This window comes from Octodon degus, unplaced genomic scaffold (assembly GCF_000260255.1).
Source record: "Octodon degus isolate 3935 unplaced genomic scaffold, OctDeg1.0 scaffold00126, whole genome shotgun sequence".
Classification (NCBI taxonomy): domain Eukaryota; kingdom Metazoa; phylum Chordata; class Mammalia; order Rodentia; family Octodontidae; genus Octodon; species Octodon degus.
The window spans coordinates 1,120,592-1,140,324 of NW_004524702.1; the positions used below are offsets into that span (position 1 = coordinate 1,120,592).

The window sequence follows — 19,733 nt, forward strand, 5'->3', positions numbered from 1 at the left end:
CAGGAAGCATCTGACTTGCTGGCCAAGGATCCTGGCATTCTGTACATGGCGACACCAGGCCAGCACAGGATTCTTGCAGGAACCTAGGAGACCAGTGCGCCACCTCTACTTTAGTCATAAAGAAATGGCCCACAAACAGCAATGAGTCCAAAATTCCCCAGGGTAGAGCTGCCGTGGACCACGCCCCTTCACAACTCAAATAGGGGACATTTCTGCATCAGCACAAGGGCACATGGTGGCACAGGCAGGATGACTTTCTGAATTCAGGGACACTCTAGCGCTGGGCCAGCAGGAGCCACCACAGCCTTGAGGTAGGTGAGCACAGCCGGAGGGGACACCAAGGTCCCACCACTCTACTGGGCATTGGCATGGCCTCTCTGAGCCCGGAGGCATCTATGGGTGCCCCCAGCTGCCCACAGGCAGTCAGAGCCTGGCACGGAGCAGGGCTCACAGGGGTGTAATGAGTGCACTTGTGAACAGCAGTGGCAAGGAGACTGTATGGCTGAGGGACACCGATGGATCCAGGCTACCCGGATAGTTTGCTCTAGGCAGCACCTGCTTTTCAGAGTCCCCAGCTCCATGCTGCCCACCGTCCTGTCCCTGGACAGTGCCATGGGGGGCCCTCATCCTAGATCGAGACTCGATGGTGCAGGAAGGTGACAGGCCCTGTGCTAGGAGCACAGGAGCCAGGTTCCCACCCACTCACTGTGGCTCCAAGCCTGGGTGCTCACCAGCGCTCTCTGCCTCCTGTGGTCTCCACTGCAGGGCTCGCAGTCAGACAGCAAGGGACAGGTGCTGAAGGACTGGTCTGGCTGAACCTCTGGGGACAGCGCCCAAGCTCAGAGAGGTTGCTTGTTTCTCTAAACCCACCCTGTGCTCAGTACAATGCCAGGACAGCAAGACTGTGGAGATAATGGAAATGGACAAGGCCTAGTGCCCCTCACTTGTGCCTTCAAGGGGCAGGCAAGTAAAAAATCGAGGAGCAAGGTCTAAGACAATATGGTGGCAGGGAATATGAAAGTGATTTGGGAGGCAGAGGATGAGAGGCAGAAGGGATGTGCCTGGGAGGTGCCCTGTTCCCCCAGCTGGACTTGAAGGAGTGAAAGAGGCAGCCATGTGACCATAGGGAGAAATGTTCTGGAAAGAGGAAGCAGGACCACATAGGCACATGCAGGGATCTTCTGGAAGGAGAAGGCACTCAGGTACATGAAGGAATGTTCTGGAAAGAGAAGGGAGAGCCATTGCAGACATGTGGAGGAATGTTCTGGAAAGAGGAGGACACAGCACGTACAAAAGCCTTGACATTTGAGCAGCAGCAAATGTGTCCTACTGGCTGAGGAAAGGTAAAGCAGGAAGGGAGGCAGCCACAGAGGCAGTGCAGGCCAACTGCAGGCCTTGGAGATGAGGCAAAGCTTGGGTCTTCTGGCAGAGGGGAGTTGGGGATTTGGGGCACCAGACTCTTGCCCAGGTCTCAAGAGGATGCCCTGCACTGTGCGGAGAGGAACCTGGCACACGCAGAGGCAGGAGTACAGCTGAAGGCAGGGATAGTGATTCATGGGAAAGGGGAGTGCTCCTGGAAGAGGCAGTGCAGAGGGCCAGAGGGCACAGGCCAGGCCGCTCACAGGGCAATGGGTGCCGCTCCCGGTGGGCTGGAGGTTGCAAGCCCTGAGGACTCTGCTGGGGAGGTGCCGGGAGTGAGCCAGAGGCAGACAGCAGCATGGGTCAGAGAGGAGCCCATCACCCTGGACTGAACAGGCAGTGACAACACCCAGCCCGTACCCCAGGGAGCTTGGAGGATGCAGAGAAAGTGTGTGCGTGACGTGTGGCGGGGAGCGGAGTAGAGGGCTCAGTCAGAATAGGCTGCACACCAGCAGCAAGGAAAAGCTGCCACAAGATTTGAAGTGAAAAGCTGTAAGCAGGTTACTGAGAGAAAACCCAGATGTGAGAAGGCAAAACTCGGAACACAACCCCATTTCTTATGGTGTCCAGTGACAGCCGAAGCCAGGACAGCCGGGGCAGGTGCTGCTGGGGAGCAGAGAGCTGGACCCGAACCCACTGGGCTCCAGGAGCTGCCAAGAGGCACAGAGCCAAATAACTGAGTGAGCCTGTTCTCCTTGGGTGTTTTGCTACTCACAGCACTGCATGGGTTGCTATTTTCAGAGAGACTGAAAAGTCAAGCAGGAGGAACTTGTGCTGAGAAATGCTTGCTGCTGGGCACGCCTCCCGGCACCCCGGTTTCCCAAGGGCACCATCGACAGATGCCTGCTTTACCCAGAGCAGCCCTGTGGGCCAGACACAGGGCTGGGCTGCAGTAAGGCTGGATGGGCAGGTCGGCTGCAGGTGCGGGAGCCCGCGGCAGACCCGTGGCTTCAAGAACCTGGAGGAGGCAGCCCTCCTGGAGCCGCAGCCAGGAAGCGGCATTCCAGACTTTAGGGAACTGCTAGCTATGATCGCACTTCGGAGTTTGCCTTTCTTTCTAACAGAAAAGGTTAGGCAGGGATCACTGAAAAACGCGTAAGTCAGCAGCATGCTTCCAAAATAAGGCTCCTAGGTGTGCCTGCCAGCTCATCACTGTTTGGGGCCAGCGTGGAGCTGCGCACAGACGCTCGCTGGCTGCAGATGCCAGGCTAGGACGCCTGGGCTCCAGCCTGACTTCCCTACTCGCCCGGCCTCAGGGCCCTTGGCTGTAGGTAGAGGTGGCACCTTTCCCTGCAGGGTTGTGCTCCTGCGACCCAGGTCGATGACTCATCTCAAGAGCAGGCCCAGAGACGCTCTCTGTGCCTGCTGGCCTCCCTGGCTTCTAGGCCGCACTCAGAGAAGTCATTCTAACCTCCCGGCCTACAGCCACCACCAACAGCTGATGACCATAACCAGGCATCCCGGGGAGCACTTGTCAGCAGACAGCATCCTAGCTCCAGCCACTCTGAGGCTCAGGGGACTCAGGCAGCAAGGACAGCAGAGCCCTGAGGGAGGGACATGACCACCAGTATTGTCCTTGTGATAGCCTGGCTCTGTGGGAGCAGTGGGGGCTGCACCCCTGTGCATGATGTTGCAGGGGACCCCTACACCACGCTGCCCACCCCCGAGTGACCAGGGCTGCCGTGCCCAGTTCCGCCAGCCATACAGTGAGGCCTAATGAGGCACAAGGAGCTCCTGGGGGCACGCATGACAACCCACTGCAATCACTCCACACCTCAGGGGCTGAGGGGTCTGTCCTGCCAGCAGCACAGGGCCAGAGAGGGGGCAGGACCTGGGAGGAGCCAGACGGGACCACCCACTCCCTGCATCAGTTACCAGCAGCTCTTCAGCTCCCCGAGCAGTACACGAGGTGGTGAGGTGGTCGGGGGAGAAAAGCAGGAGTGGAGGCCTCCTCCGTGCCTTGAGGATCCCTGCAGCTCAGCAGGGCTGCAGTCAGAGCGCCGGCGCACACACAGCAGGGCTCCAGACACTGACAGCGGGGCGTGCGCACAGGCTGCCCGCACCAGCCCCTGGGCAGAAGATACAGGGGTCCCGGGGGCGAGGTTGCTCTGGTGATGCCGTGTGCCTGGGTCTCGACACAAATGGAGTTTGCACCCGACACGCACGCACCCACATGTGCACGTCATGTTCCCTGATGGACACCAACCACATCACCACCCTGGGATCCACACAGTGGCCCCACAAGGACACCAGTGCTCGGCTCTGGGGCGGTGAGTGGTGCGCAGAGCACAGGGCAGGCTCTGGACGGGGAAGAGCTGAGACCTGACTCCACAGGTGGAGTCTAGAAAGCTCCTCCAGCTTCTTCACCCCCGTCCTGGCCCTTGTCTGCACTGACCGGTCTGTGACGAGGCCACACTAAGTGCTCCTTCAAGCAGTTGGTGGGGACGCATCACTGGGACAGAGGAGAAAACTCTGGCCCGTCGCAGGTCTCTTAGCCAGTGCTCTCTTCTGGCCACTTCTCGTGAGCGCGGCTTGGGTGGCCCCACTTGTGGCTCTGCGGCTGGGCATCGAAGCATTAGAGACAGAGGCTGTGAACAGGTGACAACAGTGATAATCATCCTGCCCATCACTGTCCTGTTCACAGAAATATGAAAAAGAAACGTCCAGACGCCCCAGAGGGAGGGCGGCAGGCCCCAGCGGCACCTGGAGCTCCAGCCCGCTCTCCAGCAAGAGCGAGGGAAAGCGCACGGCCTGGGCCGGAGCCAGGCATCTTCTTACGATGGGCCTGACCAGAACCCTTAGGGCACAGCTGCTGAGGTGCGCACGCCAGCAGCAGCCGAGGACCTGACCGCAGGCACGGAGGACCACGCCTGCACTCGGAGCAAGTCCCAGTCAGTTGCAGTCACGCCCGGCCCACGCTGGGGTCTCGCGGGGCTGGCCGTCCTGCCGTCATCTTCCACCAGTGTCCCCTGTGTCCCTTCAGTATGCTTCCTGGATTCCAAGCTCTCCTTGCTGGGTAATGGAGAACACCCACTTGTCTGCCACGCAGGTGGGCCATGTGTGGGTGCCTCGAGGCGGCACACAGAAACGCATACCTTGCTCAGGAGGCCAACAGGGTGAACAAGGTTCACAAGTCTTCATGACCCACAACTTAAACAAAGCTTCAAGACACACACTTACCATCCCCTGCCGAAAGCGCGGGTGCTTTTGCTGTCTTGTGGTTTTTATAATTAAGTGGTCAGAAAGTTGCGCTGGAAATAAGACAGCTACCAAAGCCTCACACCATAGCCGAAATGACGGCGAGGACACCGGGGAAAGCGGCGGCGGCACCCGTCACCACTGCCAAGCAGCTCTGTCCCGGCACAGCTGAACACTGGGCTCCCGCTGCCTACTCACCCGTGTGACACGAGGCTCCCGCTGCCTACTCACCCCTGTGTGACACGAGGCTGCAATACCACTGTCTCCACTTTTTCAGATCAGAACACAGGCTCAGCGAGGACCGGCTGCCGAGCCTTGCCAACCAGAACAGTGACAGCGAGCCTCGGGCGCACGTGCTGCTTTGCTCTTATGACACAAGAAGTTAATGTAGCCCTCGATTTTTCTAAACTAAAACCTCAGGACTCGGGTGCAATTGAGGGTTGGTGCCTTGTGATGAGTGGGTGGGCACGGGTGGCCCCGCGGGCACGCATCTCTCCACGGTTCGCCACCACGTCCAGAACAAGTGACCCTGGCCCCCAGCTGCAGGCTGCAGGCCTCCGTCTGCCCTCCTGCCTGCTCTCCACCCAGATGGACACCTGAGCACATTCTCCTTTTTGATTCTAATGATTGAACTCCTATGAACGTCACGTACACATGTTATCTTGTAATCACAAATACTTCCTTAAGGTGACAGAAAACATTTTAAAGAATGGTCTATATCAAACTTTCCACTGAGTTAGACTGGCATTACTTCTATAAAGCCTGTGGCTCTACTATAGTCTAGAGAAAATACAATTTTTCAACGTGTATAGTAATAAGAATTTTAATAAATGCAGGAGAGCTTCTGCAGAATTAACTTCTCCACAAACCCTGCCCTCCTCACTGGGAAGGACCCACGGCCTTGTGTGTGCCTGGCAAGTGTGTCAGACACACGGCGTTCCCGCCTTGGCCTCCTGAGTGAAAGAAGCTGTCTTTTTGCCGTGGTGTGGAAGGTTTCAGGCCCTGGAGCCTCCAGCCAGTGGCCAAGCAGCTCTCAGGAGGGACCAGGCGGCCAGGTCATGCAGGACCCAGGATTGAACCTGGTCCCTGTCCAGGTGCTCCTACAGCCCTCTCCAGCGCTCACACTGTACTAAGAGCCAGAGTGCTGCTGCTTTTCAATACTGGGTGGAAGAAAAGGTTTCATTTAGTCAGAGCCAAACAAATGGAACAGCCAGACCCTGGTTTGTCTTTCGAGACGGGGTTTCCTTGTGCAGTTCCAGCTGGCCTCGTTAGCTATGTTCTCCTGCCTTACGGGCATTAAAAACTGTTCCTGTGTAGTACAGCACAGGTGTGAACCTAGAGCTTCGTAGGCCGCGGCAGGAGGATTGCAAACCCGAATCTGGTCTGAGCTACACAGTGAAATCCTGACTCAAAAAACCAAAACCAAAAAATCAGAAGCTAAACCACTTCAGAGGCTGAGGCAGGAGGATCACCGTCTGAGGCCAGCCTGGCACATACAAGGAGTCCTAAGTCAGCCTAAGCAGGCATCCTTGAGCTAAGTAATCTAGTTTTCTTTTTAGCACGCTGAGGGTACACGGGCATTTATTAACAATTTCGATGGTGTTTAGGTAACTATACCTTAAGAACACAGGCCTTCCTTCTGAGAGTGCGGCCAGAATACATTTCGTTCTGTTACACACAATAAAATACACTGTGCGCTGAATTAAAACCTGCCCAGGCTATGGAAAGGGGGGGCGCTTTTGTTGCCCATTCATGGAGTGTAGCCCTAGGAAAGGCATTGTTTCCATTACATTTTCATCAGGGCCAGCAAAGAAAGTGCATCGTGTCATTACGGATCCAGGAAAGGCAGGGACTGCCCGGTTGCTAGGCAGCGCCCAGTGTTAAAGGCCCGTATCTGTGATCTCGAGAGACAGCTCCAATTCCATTAAAACCTGCTCATAACCACTACACAAAAGGCCCCTGTGGAGTTTATAAACAGGCCTAGGTTCTTGACATAATAATGAAGAAATCAGGAGACGAAACCATGCCTTGAGAAACTTCTGTGGTACTTGAATATTCTGGAGCCCCAATGAAACCTATGCTTCCAGGGTGCTCTGCAGAAAGAAAGCAAACACTGTGGTTTACAGTAAATAAAGGTATTCTGTATCCAGAAAATCGTGCTGTATGAAGATGTGAGGATTTCTTTGAAAAAGGGATACATACATTGGTTCTGTGTAGAATCAGAGGGAGAGAGAGGATATTCGGGGTGAGCGCCCCATCATTACCTGCTTCAAGAGCCAGGCTAGCCAAGCGCTTTCCCCTGAGATAAGAGCACAGGATCCACGAGAAATCCTCCCCAGGAACAAGTTCAAGTATTTTCTTTAGCAAGGAATCCCTGAAACAAAAAGTTCCACTGCCTCCCTCATGGCTCCATAGACATCGCTGGGCTGCTGACTTGGCCACCAACTGCCAAGGGATCAGGGCTCCCCTGTGCACAGCAGCCCGCACCCCTTCACGTTCCCCTCTGCCATGTGTGCAGAGACCATGGATGGGTCCACGCGGTCAGCTCACTGCCCCGGTGAAAATGTAATGGAAACAATGCCTTTCCTAGGGCTACACTCCATGAATGGGCAACAAAAGCGCCCTCCCTTTCCATAGCCTGGGCAGGATTTAATTCAGTGCACAGTGTATTGTTTTATTGTGTGTAACAGAACAAAATATATTCTGGCCGCACTCTCAGAAGGAAGGCCTGTGTTCTTAAATCATAGTTATATAAACTATGATTTGGTGCTTGCTTCAAAAACCAAAGCTGATGCCTGGGGACAGACCGGAAGAGGTGCACCTGGCGATGCTTCATGGTTAGGGCACTGATACTGGGCTCCACTTGGGCTCAGGTTCACCAGGCTGAACAAGCAGCTGCACGGTGGCTGGGGTCCCCGAGACCTGCTTCTCCCCACATCCCAGCCCTTGGGAGAGCCAACCTGCATAAGAAGCTCGGGGACTCAGCCATGAATTCCAGGTTGGGTGGCTCAGAGAGGTTTGTGCCCCGCCGCACAGGCCAAGTGCACGAAAAATCAAGTCTTGCAAAACTGGAGGATTTTGTGAAACCGGCACTGGTGGAAGAGTCACGTAGGGAATCACTAGTGTGGGGGGGTCCGACGAATCAATGACAAGACTGATGGGCAATGGCTGACAAAGGAAAACCCTTCAAGGGTGAAGGCAGGACAGGCAACTCAAAAGGAAATCTGAAGAGCAACAGAGGATGAATGGAGACCTGACATAATTCCGTGCAGGTGCCGCTGTCTAGGACAGCACCAGGCAGGCAGGCATGAGGAACGCTATAACGTGCCCATGTGCAAGGTTGACAACATGAGCTTTTGGTCAGGAAATCCTGAAGCTGGGGTAGGGCCCCTAGGGCCGGGGAACGGCCCCCCAGGCCGCCGTGGCAGATGATGGGGTCCGATGGCCCCTGTGCCACCCACAGGCAGAGGTACCGCAAGCTCGTCAGCCCCAAGTGAGTAGCCGCCGACTCCGCGGGGGCCTGCCCCTGCGCCTCCACCTCACCGCTGGCCTCGTCCCTCCCTGGCAGGCATCCGTCCCCACAGGGTCCCACCTCCCACTGTGCCCTGCGGCGGTGAGTGCCAGCGTGCACAGCCCACTGCTGCCAGGATGCTGCACTGACTCCCACCCCTCAGGAGCCTGCTGCTCTGCCACAGCTCAGGCCTGGGCCTGGAGAAGATGCCGTGGCCACTGTGCACCCCTCGTCCCCTGCAGTCCCTCCCTGCAGCTTTCTGTCAGATGTCACCAGAGGCAGACGCCTGCAACGCCCCTGCTGCACTCAGCTCCCCAACCCTCGCACTCCCTGCTCGCCACCCTGGTCTTCAGTACTATTCCTGTCCTGGCCAGAGAGGGCCCTTCCTACAACTCTGTTCTCAGCTTTCCTGCTTACAGTCCATTGGCTTCCTTTCCTCATGAGCCATCTGGGCGTTGACCCTAGGCCTGGTTGTGACCGCTGACCCGACGCCCTGGAGCCCACAGCCAGGCATCCAAGCCTGACCTCAGCTCCCACGGTTCCTCTGTCCAACCTGGACATCTCCTCCTTGGGCCTTCAGGCCACAGACACGGCAGCCACCCGCGTACTCCCAGTGGACACCTGGCAGGCTCCTGAGCTCCTCGCTCCCTCCCAGATCAGCCCCTCCTGCAGTTTTGACCATCTCAGTTTTGGTTTAACAAACTGGAGTCATCTTTGTCCTTTCCACCTCACAACTTCAAGCCGCCTGCCACAGATTCCTTCCACCTAAGACCTATCCATAACAGTCCTGCTGCCCCGCCAGGGCACCTTCCAGGCCTCCTGACACGCTCTCTTCCCTCACCTCTCACGGGAAGTTCTTGGTGATGTGACACACTGCCTTCCTCAGAACAAGGCCACTCTTTAGAAGCCCACGGGACCCATGTGGCCTCTTCCCCCACCCCACCCTTCCTGCTGCCCATACCTCTGACCAATTTCTCCTTGCTCACTTTTTGCTGGACACATGACCTTCCTTACAGTTCCTAGAGCACACCAGGCAGCTGAGCGCCCTGCCTAGGAAGCCCTGTCCCGCATGCGTGCATGTGTACACACATATACACACGCATGTGCACGCACACACGTGTGTGGGGACACACAGGCGCACAACACGTGCTCGCACATGCCTCTGTCCTTCCTGGCTCTGTCCTTCTTTACTATTCCTCTCCTGCCTTTATTGTCTGAGACACAACGCAGTCAGGGAATCAACGGTCTCCCCTCCCCTGGTGAGCCACGCACGGCACGGCACGGCACGGCACTGAGAGCCACGCACGGCACGGCACGGCGCGGCACGGCACTGAGAGCCACGCACGGCGCGGCACGGCACTGAGAGCCACGCACGGCGCGGCACGGCACGGCGCGGCACGGCACTGAGAGCCACGCACGGCGCGGCGCGGCGAGGCTCATGCTGCCGCAATGCAGGCTTTCTCTGCAGTCCTGCCAAACGCTAAGTGACTCATGAAGCGTTCCATGATACAGGCAAGAGACAAAAATCATACGATCTGGGGAGATGGCTCAGTAGAACAAGCGCTTGCCTGGCAAGTGCAAGGGCCTGAGTTCAATTCCCAGTTCCGCCAAAAAAAATCATTTTAATAAGTTTTAGTTTCATTTTTTGAGATCATATTCCAACCACTTTGTCATTGTTTTCTGAAACTGGCAGGTTGGCAGTAAAGGCATCCCCAAAGGTGGTGATTTTCCAGTATCATTCACTCTGAAACAAACTGGAGTTCCCATGCTAAAAAACCTGGAGTTCCAGGTCCCTAAACCTGGTCAAGCATTCTTTTCACTGAGCTAAAAGCACCAGCTTACACAAAACACAACTCCATGCTCTACAAATTCAACTTGTCGATTCACCTGACAACATTCTTTTAGATAAGTACTTAAAATAAAAATGGAAATATTCTTTTTATCTTTATCTTTCTCTGTGGTTGTCTGAAAGCCAAAAAGTCAGAACCCAAGTCCAGTTCTCAGCTTGACCTGCAGCCTATCCTTGGAAACCGCCTCTTTAAATGAAAACACACTCGTACTAGTAGAATGCAAATGCTAGCTGTGGCCTCTCTCAGTAAATGGATTTCATTTCTCAGCACTAACGCAGGTTACGTAGAGGAGCCCACTTAAAACACTAGCTTACCCAAGCACACTAGAACCCTTCCGTGGAGGCGTGTGCGAGGGGCAGGCCTCCGAACAGCCTCCACTGCCGCTTGCAGGACAAGGTGGGCTTTTCAATCATGCCCAGCCTAACACCATGCTTTGAATGCTCATTATTTTGAGAAAAGTTTGTTAACAGCACGTCACTAAAGAAACCCGCAACTGGCACGAGAGTCTGCAGCCTCCCCTGGGGCAGAAGCTACCCACAAGGTTGGCAAAGGCTAACGCAACCAGAGAGAAGGCAGACAGGGCCGCGGTACCATCTGATCACTCCACGCTGAACTGGGCGACAGTCCCCAGGAAGGGACTACGAGAGGCGTCCACAAATAAGCAACCCATTACCGAGAGGCTTTCCCCTTGGCCTCCTTGGTCCTTAGAAGGTCAGAGAGGACAAGTCCCAGGGACTCCTAGCGTGTCCACACAGCTTCCCGGCAGTAGATTCTCCGCGAGTTGCTAATACGGAGGAAGCCATTCTCCTGGCAGGGCAGCCGTAATTTTGAAGGCTAGCCATTACCAAGGACAACCGCTGTAAAGGTTTTCTCCTTTAGGTTTAAACATTGACTTTTTTTTTGCTCCATGAGAATGACCCTATCTTTATAGTTTCTATCTTTTGGCTTAAGAGTCGCTGGTGTAACAGGGCTCTTCACCCAGTGCAGCTCCCCAGGGGGACTCGCCGGCGCCGTGTGGCGGACGGCTCCTCCACTGAGCACAGCACCGCAAGGCAGCGTGTATCCTCTGGCGTGAGCATAAGGAGGCATTGCGGCCCAAAGCGTCATGAGGAAGCCATCGTAACCTTGCAGGCCTCCTACGGGACAGCTGATGTCCAACAATTCAGCACCACAGAGGGGAAAACGCAGGAAGACACTTCTAGATTAAGAGACCAAGAGAACGTTGATTAAATATAGTATGTGTGATTTGATTGGAGCATGGTTAAAAAATAAAAAAGCTACAAGTCATGCTTGACAAGTAGGGTATATTACAGATGAGCTAGATGGTAACAACTGTGACAGTGTGACTGTTTCAACTGGACTGGTTTAGGAACAGCCCGGGGATTCCTGGAGCTTACTTGGGTGTGCCAGAGGGCCACGGAGGGCTCCTACCTCTTCCTCCCCAGCACTGGCGCCCTCCTCTGCCTCCTGCTGGCATGGCCTACACAGCTTTGCCCACCCTGCTCCCATCAGGATGTTTCTGCACAGGAGCAGCCAGGCCTGGACTGAGCCCCCCAAATCCATCGCCCCCTTTAAGTTGGGGGCGGCGGGCATCACGTGCAGCAGGGAAAAGCTAACACCATATTACAAAATCACTGATTTTCTTGGACTTGGTAACGCTGTGGCTAGGGATTGAGTGGCAGTGGGTACTTTGAAGAGAATGCTCTACAGAGAAGGTGGGGGCATGTCGTATTGGCCAGAACTTCAGGAAGGGGGAGGAAAGCTGATTCTCGTGAGAAAATAAGTCAGCAAAGAAGGAGAGTTATGCTGTGCTGGGGAACAAACATCAGATTAGGAAGAGGATGGTAGGGCGCCGGCCTGCCATGTGGGGAGAGCAGGAAGGAGGGATGCAGGGTGAAGGAGAGGAGAGAGGTTGGGGGGCTCAAGGCGCACTCTCTGTCACAGCACGTTCTCAGGCACCCATGGTGAACACCAGCAGATTCCCTCGAAGTTCTTCAGTGGCTGACGACTCACAGATGTACACACAAGGCTGGGTGCGGGGGCCAGCTTCCAGCAGCTACGCCACAGCCACCCTCATCCTCCACCCCACTCAGAGGTCTCCCTGGGAACTAGGTAAAAAGGTTCAGGAAGGACATTTCTTCACTTTGCCAGGAAGCTATCAGAAAGTCATTCCCGGAGTGCTGGGTGCGTGTGCATACTCCCCGGCACCCCGGCGGGGAGGCTTGTCTGGTGCAGCCGCAAAAGTTTTGCGGGGATGGATTCCAAAGCTCTCTCAGGACCTGTGAGTCCCAGGAAATAAATCACCGCAGGGGTGACATTCCAGGACACTGACTGCGCTTGCTTCTGGCTAATCTGGAGCACCGTGTTTCTTTTAAACATCTCATTGGATTCTCTTGGTGTGGTGGAGCACCCCTGTAATCCCAGCATGGAGTAGGCTGAGGCAGAATAATCCCTGAGTTCAAGGCCAGCCGAAATACACACCAAGAATTTATCTCAAAAAAAAAAGAAAAAAGAAAAGAAAAAGAAAAAAATCCCATTTTTTTCCTTTTAGAAAATAAATAAGAGAAGGCATTAAAGATGAGAGCAGTAAGACACGAGGAAGACAGACATCATCTGCCTTTTTGTTATGCCTCAGAGCTTATTTCTTTACTTCTCTAGCAGAAATTAGGTCCCTTCAGCATCGGCTTCTGCAAATCTGTCCACCCTAAAGAGGACAGTGAGGGCTGCAGACGCCCATGGTCTTTACCTGGCCTGTCCACAGCATGACGCTCTGTGGGTGCTTCCCGAGCTGCAGGTGTCTGCTCCTGAGGAATGGGAAAGGCCCGGGCCCAGCTGCATGGGCAGGCAGGGCAGGGCCGGCAGGGCTCCTGCAGGCCTGGGGTGTGGTCTGAGAGTGGCAGGGTGGGATCCCTATGTGTGACCCCCGTCACCTCCAGAGAGCTGCCCCCTCCACCACACAGGGTGACGGAGGCGACAGTCAGCTGTGTACATTTTGGCCAACTCCAGGCACCAACAGGACCTCAAGTCTGATGAAGAGATGGAACTAATCTATAGCCAGTACTGGGAACGCCAGGCGTGCCATGGGGTTAAGGCCGATCTGAGCGACTGCTGTCATGTTGTTAAAGATGAAGCACAAAGTGTAATTAATCAGAGAACCTCCCCAAAAGACAACTAAAAGTTCAGGTTGCACAGGGTGTTTCTCAACCCTCTCTCAATGTTCTAAATATAGACTAAGAAGAGGATTCTAGGAGCCCAACAGCCCAGCTCCATTTTCTGAGGTTAAACTCCCTTTTAATCCCTTAGCATGCTGATGGGAATTATGGTTTTAGAAAGTCACTGTCATAAGACAGGGACATTAAACAGAAATGTCGAGGACCAGAAGAACAATAGGTCAGAGACAGACAGTGGCCACTGGAAAGGGCTCCCATGGCCAAAGCTGGGATTGTAACCCACCGAACCAAAACTGCGTCCGTAAGTTGGTTCCGACAACAGAGGGATGAGACCAACAACGAGCCTGAAAAGGTAAACACACCTAAGTGTCCATCAGCGGGTGGACACAGCTGTACAAACACGACACAGTGGAATACTGCCGGTCCTGAGGACACAGGCTTCCATATGGATGAGCCTTGAAGATAGGGCACTAAGTGCAACACGCCGTGCAGGAAAGTCAGTACTGTAGGACGGGCACTTAGGAGCTGTCGAGCTCGCAGACCAGAAGCCGAGTGGCAGCTGGAGGAGGAAGTCAGTGTCTGTGGGGACAGAGCCTCCACTAGAGAGACGGATGAAAGCTGTGGCCGGACGGTGCGCTGACCCCAGCTAGTGTCCCCAACGCAACCGCCCTGTGTGCTTAAAATGCCCAGAATTTGTTAGATAGATTTTACCACAATAAAAACCAAAAGGAACAAGTATCATAAAGATCTTCTAGGCTTTTACACCCACAGGCACAAGTTACCTGGCCTCAACCTTTCTTCCATAAAGAAAGCACCTGGCCCTTCTTCTCTGCATGGTTAATTTAATCAATGTTTTAGGAAAACAATGCAACTTATTTCCAAGGACAGGTCCCTCATCCCCTTCCTTTTAGTTGGTACTGGGAGCATGCTCGGGACCTTGCACTTGCCAGCCAGGCGCTGGGCCCCTCATCATCTCCTTCCTACAGGTCCGAAATCTAGAAAGCTCTGGAAAAAAAGATGTGTTTGGTCCAAACATATGCACGGTGGTAAACTGAGCTGGACCCCCCGGGCCGAGTGCGGCCCTGGCTGCGCTCTCTCTGCTCGGCGTGAACGGTTATGTTTTGCTGCACAGGGACAACTGCGCTTGATGCTGTCGCCATCTGTGAATCTCCTGTGAGCACTCACAATGTGTACTGTGTCGGCATTTTGTCAGAAAGGTCTGAAAACTTTGCGTTCCAAAATAAACCTGGCCCCAAGACCTCCCAAGAAGGAAGTGCTTATCCCTACAGAACTAACCGAGTCAGATATCAGGCCTGGATCTCCACAGCTCTCATCGTTCTCTGCCAGGCCGACTGTCAGCCACCTTCACACCACACCCGCGCTGCCAGGTCCTCTGATCCAGCACCTTCTTCTAGCTGCGGTTCTGCCTCCTGCAGTCTGTTACCTATGGTCAACTGTGGCCCAAAAAGATTAGGGGGGAAATTCTAGAAATTCCAGTTTTAAAATGAACAGTTTGTTCTGAGAAGCACAATGAGATCCCATGCTTCGGCACAGGCTGTGGCCACCCGTGTCTGGCATCTCTACACGGCAGATGCCACCCAGCTGCGACCCTGATGTCGGTCTGTCCAGGGAATCTCTATTTTGGTGAATAATGCCTGCGCTGGTTACTCCTGACTGACACCGTGCCTGGGGCCAGAGACTCCTGGGATGACGCACCGGTGAGTTCATAGCTGACGGGCTGTGGGGACCGGACTCTGCGGACTATGACGTCCCTGGCTGCCTCATCCCTAGCTCTTCTCCTGTGCTCTGCTTCTGAGTGCCTGGAAGAAGGCAGTGTCACCTGCTGCACCCTCCACCCACCTTGGGCAGCTGACCATGGATGACAGCTCTGAAACTGCAAGTTCCTTTACGTGAGGACACTGGATTCTGTCCCAGCAGCACGAAACTGATCAACACCCGGCCAAACATCAGAATAGAGATGCTGTGATTCAGATATGCCAAAGAGCAGCCACACGCGCTCATTCTAGGCAGCATTTCACGTCAGCACAAGAAAGTACACGCAGTGCAGCATGACCTGACACCTCGGCCTGTGCGTGCAATTCAGTGGCAACCACAACTGTGGAGCAAAATCTGCCACCAGAATCATGCAAAGGGTCGAGTTCACGAGCTGAGGTGCCGCTGCATTTTGAGACAGATAATATTCATGTAATTTTTATTGCAGTATGTTGTGTTAGTTGTATTTGTACCGCTGCTAGTCATGAGGCCCTGGACACGTCCTCGCTGGAGAAGGCGGGACTGCCACACCTGCCCCCAGATGGGCTCACCTTTGAAAGTCTGCAGACCTGCTCGGGGTCTGAAGAGTCAGACAGCTTAACAGAGTCATGGCAGCAGGAACCTGAGACGTTCACTTGCCTGAATCGTCAGAAAGATGAAAGAAATCCTGCAAACAAAATAACTGCCTCCTGGTGACAGAAGCTTCTGTCTCACATGCCAGGAAACTGCCTAGAGAAGCCGGCACCCCAGCACGCAGGCGAGGTCCACCGAAGTGCCGGTTTCATTTGGGAGGGACAGGACTGCACCAAAGCAAGCCCTCGTGGCGAGGAGGGAAAGGCGCCCCACCTCTCTTCTGTTCTGACACCCAGCACACACCACCTCGATCCAGCTTCAACTGTCCACTTAGAAGGCCCACGCCATAGTCGTGTGGCGTATAGCTCTGGGGCCACCCCTTGGCCAGATGACAGGGTCTTGATCAACACAGACTGACAGACCCGAAGGTGACCAAAGCAGCCTGCTGCCTTAACTGCTGTAAGCCACGGCCTCAAAGTCAGCCGTCAGATTTACTTGATGGAGAAAATAGATCTCTCTTCAAAGCACAGTCAAAGAGATGTCAGCTAGGTACACTTAAAAAATAAACAATGAAATGAACTGGGCAGAAGGGAAAGACTTTCCTTAGGATCCTAGGACTTAGAAACATTGATGGCTAGTCAGAAATGCCTACTGTGCAATCATTACAAAATTAAAATAACTACCGCACATGGGTTCCAACAAGTGATCAAAGTTAGCATCACTTAAGGGGAAAGCGCCTACCAGGAGCTCCTGCCCGGGCCTGAGCAGGACCAGTAATCCCCTCCAGGCCCGGCCCAGGCCTAAGGGGGAGGGACAGTAAGGGGGAGCAGGAGGCAGCTGTCGCAGGACCGCGGCCCACACGCTGCACAATGTCAGGCAAGACCAAGCGAGGCTGCAGCTGTGCCGCGCCACAGTACGAGCCTCAGACTGCACCCTACGCCAGGAGGGGTGTAGGAGTCTTGGGGACTCTTAGGGAATGTGGACAGCAGCATAGAGAAACGATCGAGTCAGTGCTAAGCTCCCCAGTTTGATTACTACAGGCAAGCTAGTGAGTATCTCTTCGAAGGAAATGTGCATTTATGCATTAAGGGACATGGAGGTACAATTTCCTGAACTTGCTCTCCAATGGTTAAGAAAGAAAGTGCGTGTCTGCTGGAAGCCAGACCCTGACTCATGTCAGCAGCAGGTGACCACAGGGAACAAAGACTGAGAGGTCTTCTACTACTCTTGCAACTTTTCAGGAAATTCCGAACTAGGTCCCAGCAATGGTCACCCCATCCATACGGCCACCCACTGCACCAGCGCCCACGAGCCTCACCATCCTCCTGAGGATCCGCAACAGAAGCTTCTGGTCCTTGGTGTCCTTCCGGAAGGCCAGCACGTGAGCAAAGCTCTCCGCGTTCTCAGGGCACAGGCTGTCTGGGATCTCCCCTCCGTACAGCTGAACCAGGACAGACAGGCACTTGGAGGAGACCTCGAAAACTTCGGGATCCTCGCTGGGAAGCTGCAAGTCAACAGGGGAGCACTGAGTGGAGACAGTGCTGCCGTTCCCCCTGAAATAGCTCGACAGGCCGAGGAGGGCGGCAGCAGGCTGAGCGGGGTGCAAGCGTGACCAGCGGAATGCTGTTCTGAATGCATCTTTCTAAAAGTTATACAGTGGCTCAAATGAAGCTCAGGGCATGAAGTCAGGAGATGCTGCAGCCTCCCTGTAATGCACCACAAGCGATGGCCTACAGCTGGCGGGCGAGCCAGCTAAGCTCTGTGCACACATCTGATACATGTATGCATGTACTAGTGTGTGCTCACGGGCCTGTGTGTGCCAACGGGTGTGGACAGGCTGATTTCCCACAGGCAGGTCCTGATCACTCATCACTTATCCAGGAAAAACCTACCTCCGAGGTGACATTAAGGAATCTTATCTACATCCAAGTTGTTACTGACTGAGAAATCAAGCACTGCTCCTCTAAGCATTAAAGGCTATAACATGAAATACTAATCATGTTATAAATGTACATATTGACAACTGTACTTTTTAGTATCTTATTTATCATAAGTTTTATTGAGATGTAGCCTTCTACACCATGCAAGCTACCCAAAGTGTGTATTCAACTGTTTTTAAGTCCGCTCACAGCTGTGGGCTGTCACCGCAGCCAGGGTTTTCTCTTGTGGAGGCCTGGACTTGAGGCCATGGTCCGCAGCCCACCGAGCCACACAGCAGCCCCACAGCCAGCCTGCAGCTTTGCGTTGGCCCTGCGGGGCGCTCACGCCCCACAACCCCTAGCCAGTCCCTTCTCAGCACTAATCTGCTCTCGTCTCTGGATTGGCCTCCTTTGGATGCTGAGGTAAGTAGGCCACACCAAGGTGCTGCTGCCTTCTTGGACTCAGCCCGTGTCCTGGGCTCAGCCACACCGCCGTGCATCGGCACTTCCGGCTCTCGGCCGGGGGCACTACAGGCTGCAGGGCACCCCGTCTGGCTCCGCAGCTGATAGGTATTTGAGGTGGCTTAAAATTTGGGACTTCTGGGAATGCCTGTGTGGCAGTTTTTGTGTGGACATATGGGGGTGAGGCACCTAGGGGCAGAACACAGGTCACACGGTGACCCGACAGCTAACCTTCTAGACAACAGCCACCACGTTCTCCAAAGCGGCCATGCGCACCTGCGATGGATGAGGGTTCTGGCTGCCCACATCCTCATGGGTACCTGCTACTGTCTGTCCGTCCGATTCTGGCCATCCCAGTGCACACGTGGACGGTGGCTGGTGGCTAATGGTGGCGAGTATTTTCGCATGTGTTCAGGGCCACTTGTACATACGCTTATGGCATCTAATATGTAACCAGATACAGTCGTACCTCAGTTTATAAACACCCCTGCTCCCAAGCCATGTGATTCATGAACAGAACCATTCAGCAAAGCTTTGCTGCTGTTCAGGAGCTCCACGTTGGGTGAAGCACATGACTGCGGCCGTCCTCCCCAGAATCGTGCAATAAATTAAGTTCGTGAACTGAGGCGTCACTGTATTTAAAGCATATAATTCCTTAACAGATTTTTCTTCCTATTCTGCAGGTTATCTTTTCAATTTCCTTTTAAAAGCTAAGTTTATTGGCACATTTTATGTAGATTGGTAGATATTAGTCATAGGGAATTTATACCCGTACATGATGTATTTTGATTCCTTTTTTAACCAATCCTCTCTCCACCCCTCAACCCCTTTTCCTCTGCCTATTTACAAAGCTTTGTTTCCATTTTATTCTTTTCCTTAGCATTTTTTCTTCTCTCTTCTCCTCTTCCCCTACCCTACTTTCTCCTTCCTTTTGAACCATTTCTTCCCATTTCACAATATCTATTGTACATTTTGGACTTCATTTACTCTTTCAGTTTCTTACACCAAGGAAACAACGTGACATTTGTATGTGGCAGTTTGCTTCATTTAAGAGTACAGTCTCTAGTTGCATTCCTTTACCTACAGACGTCTCAAGTTTATCCTTCTTTATAGCAGAGTAGTATTCTATTGTATAAAAATAAAACCCCTGTCTCTTTTATCCATTCTTCCGTTGATGGGCATGTGAGGTGCCTCCAAGGTTTTCTATCAGCAGCTGTCTTGCTATAAACATGGCTGCACACACATTACTGTGATACAATGTTGTAGTTATTCTAGGAAGACCCCCCAGAGGGTCCTGCTGGGTCAAATGGGATCTCAAGTCCCAGTTTTCCGAGGAATCCCCATACTGTCTCCTCAGTGGCTGCTCCAGCCTACCCCCCACCAACCATGGGGAAGGGACCCTTTGTCCCTCCATCACTTGACACTGGCAGATTTCTTGGCAATAGCCATTCTTTCTGGAGATGGAATCTCAGAATTGCTTTAATTGGCATCTCTTGAATGACCAGCGAGGCTGAGCATTTTTCACGTATTCATCTGCATTTCTATTTCCCCACCTGAGAAGTATTGGATTCATCTCAAAAGGACACTTTTTGGATTGCATCTTTAAATTTGTGGGGGTCTGATTTTTTAGTAAGTCCTTTGTCTGAAGGACAATTGGCTAAAATTTTTTCCCACTATGTGGGTTGTCTCCTCACTCTGCTGATGATTTCTTTGCATGCAAAAGCTTTTTAATAGAATGAGATCCCAGTTATTGATCCTTTTGTATTATTTCCCATGTGATCAGGGTTTTGTTCATGAAATCTTTGCCTATATCTATGCCTTCAAAAATTCTGCCTGTGACATTTTTTTCTTCTCTCTT

The 19,733-nt window shown here is 53.5% G+C and overlaps 1 protein-coding gene across 5 annotated transcripts in view; it reads right to left on the reverse strand.

Moving 5' to 3' along the window:
• Ulk4 (unc-51 like kinase 4) overlaps positions 1 to 19,733 on the reverse strand; it is a 380,871-nt gene that overhangs the window by 66,558 nt on the left and 294,580 nt on the right. For all 5 annotated transcript variants that reach the window (XM_023700793.1, XM_023700796.1, XM_023700795.1 and 2 more), the window contains one exon: positions 16,813 to 16,998. In XM_023700793.1, the coding sequence (XP_023556561.1) occupies positions 16,813 to 16,998 (186 nt within the window). The remainder of the gene's footprint in view (positions 1 to 16,812; positions 16,999 to 19,733) is intronic.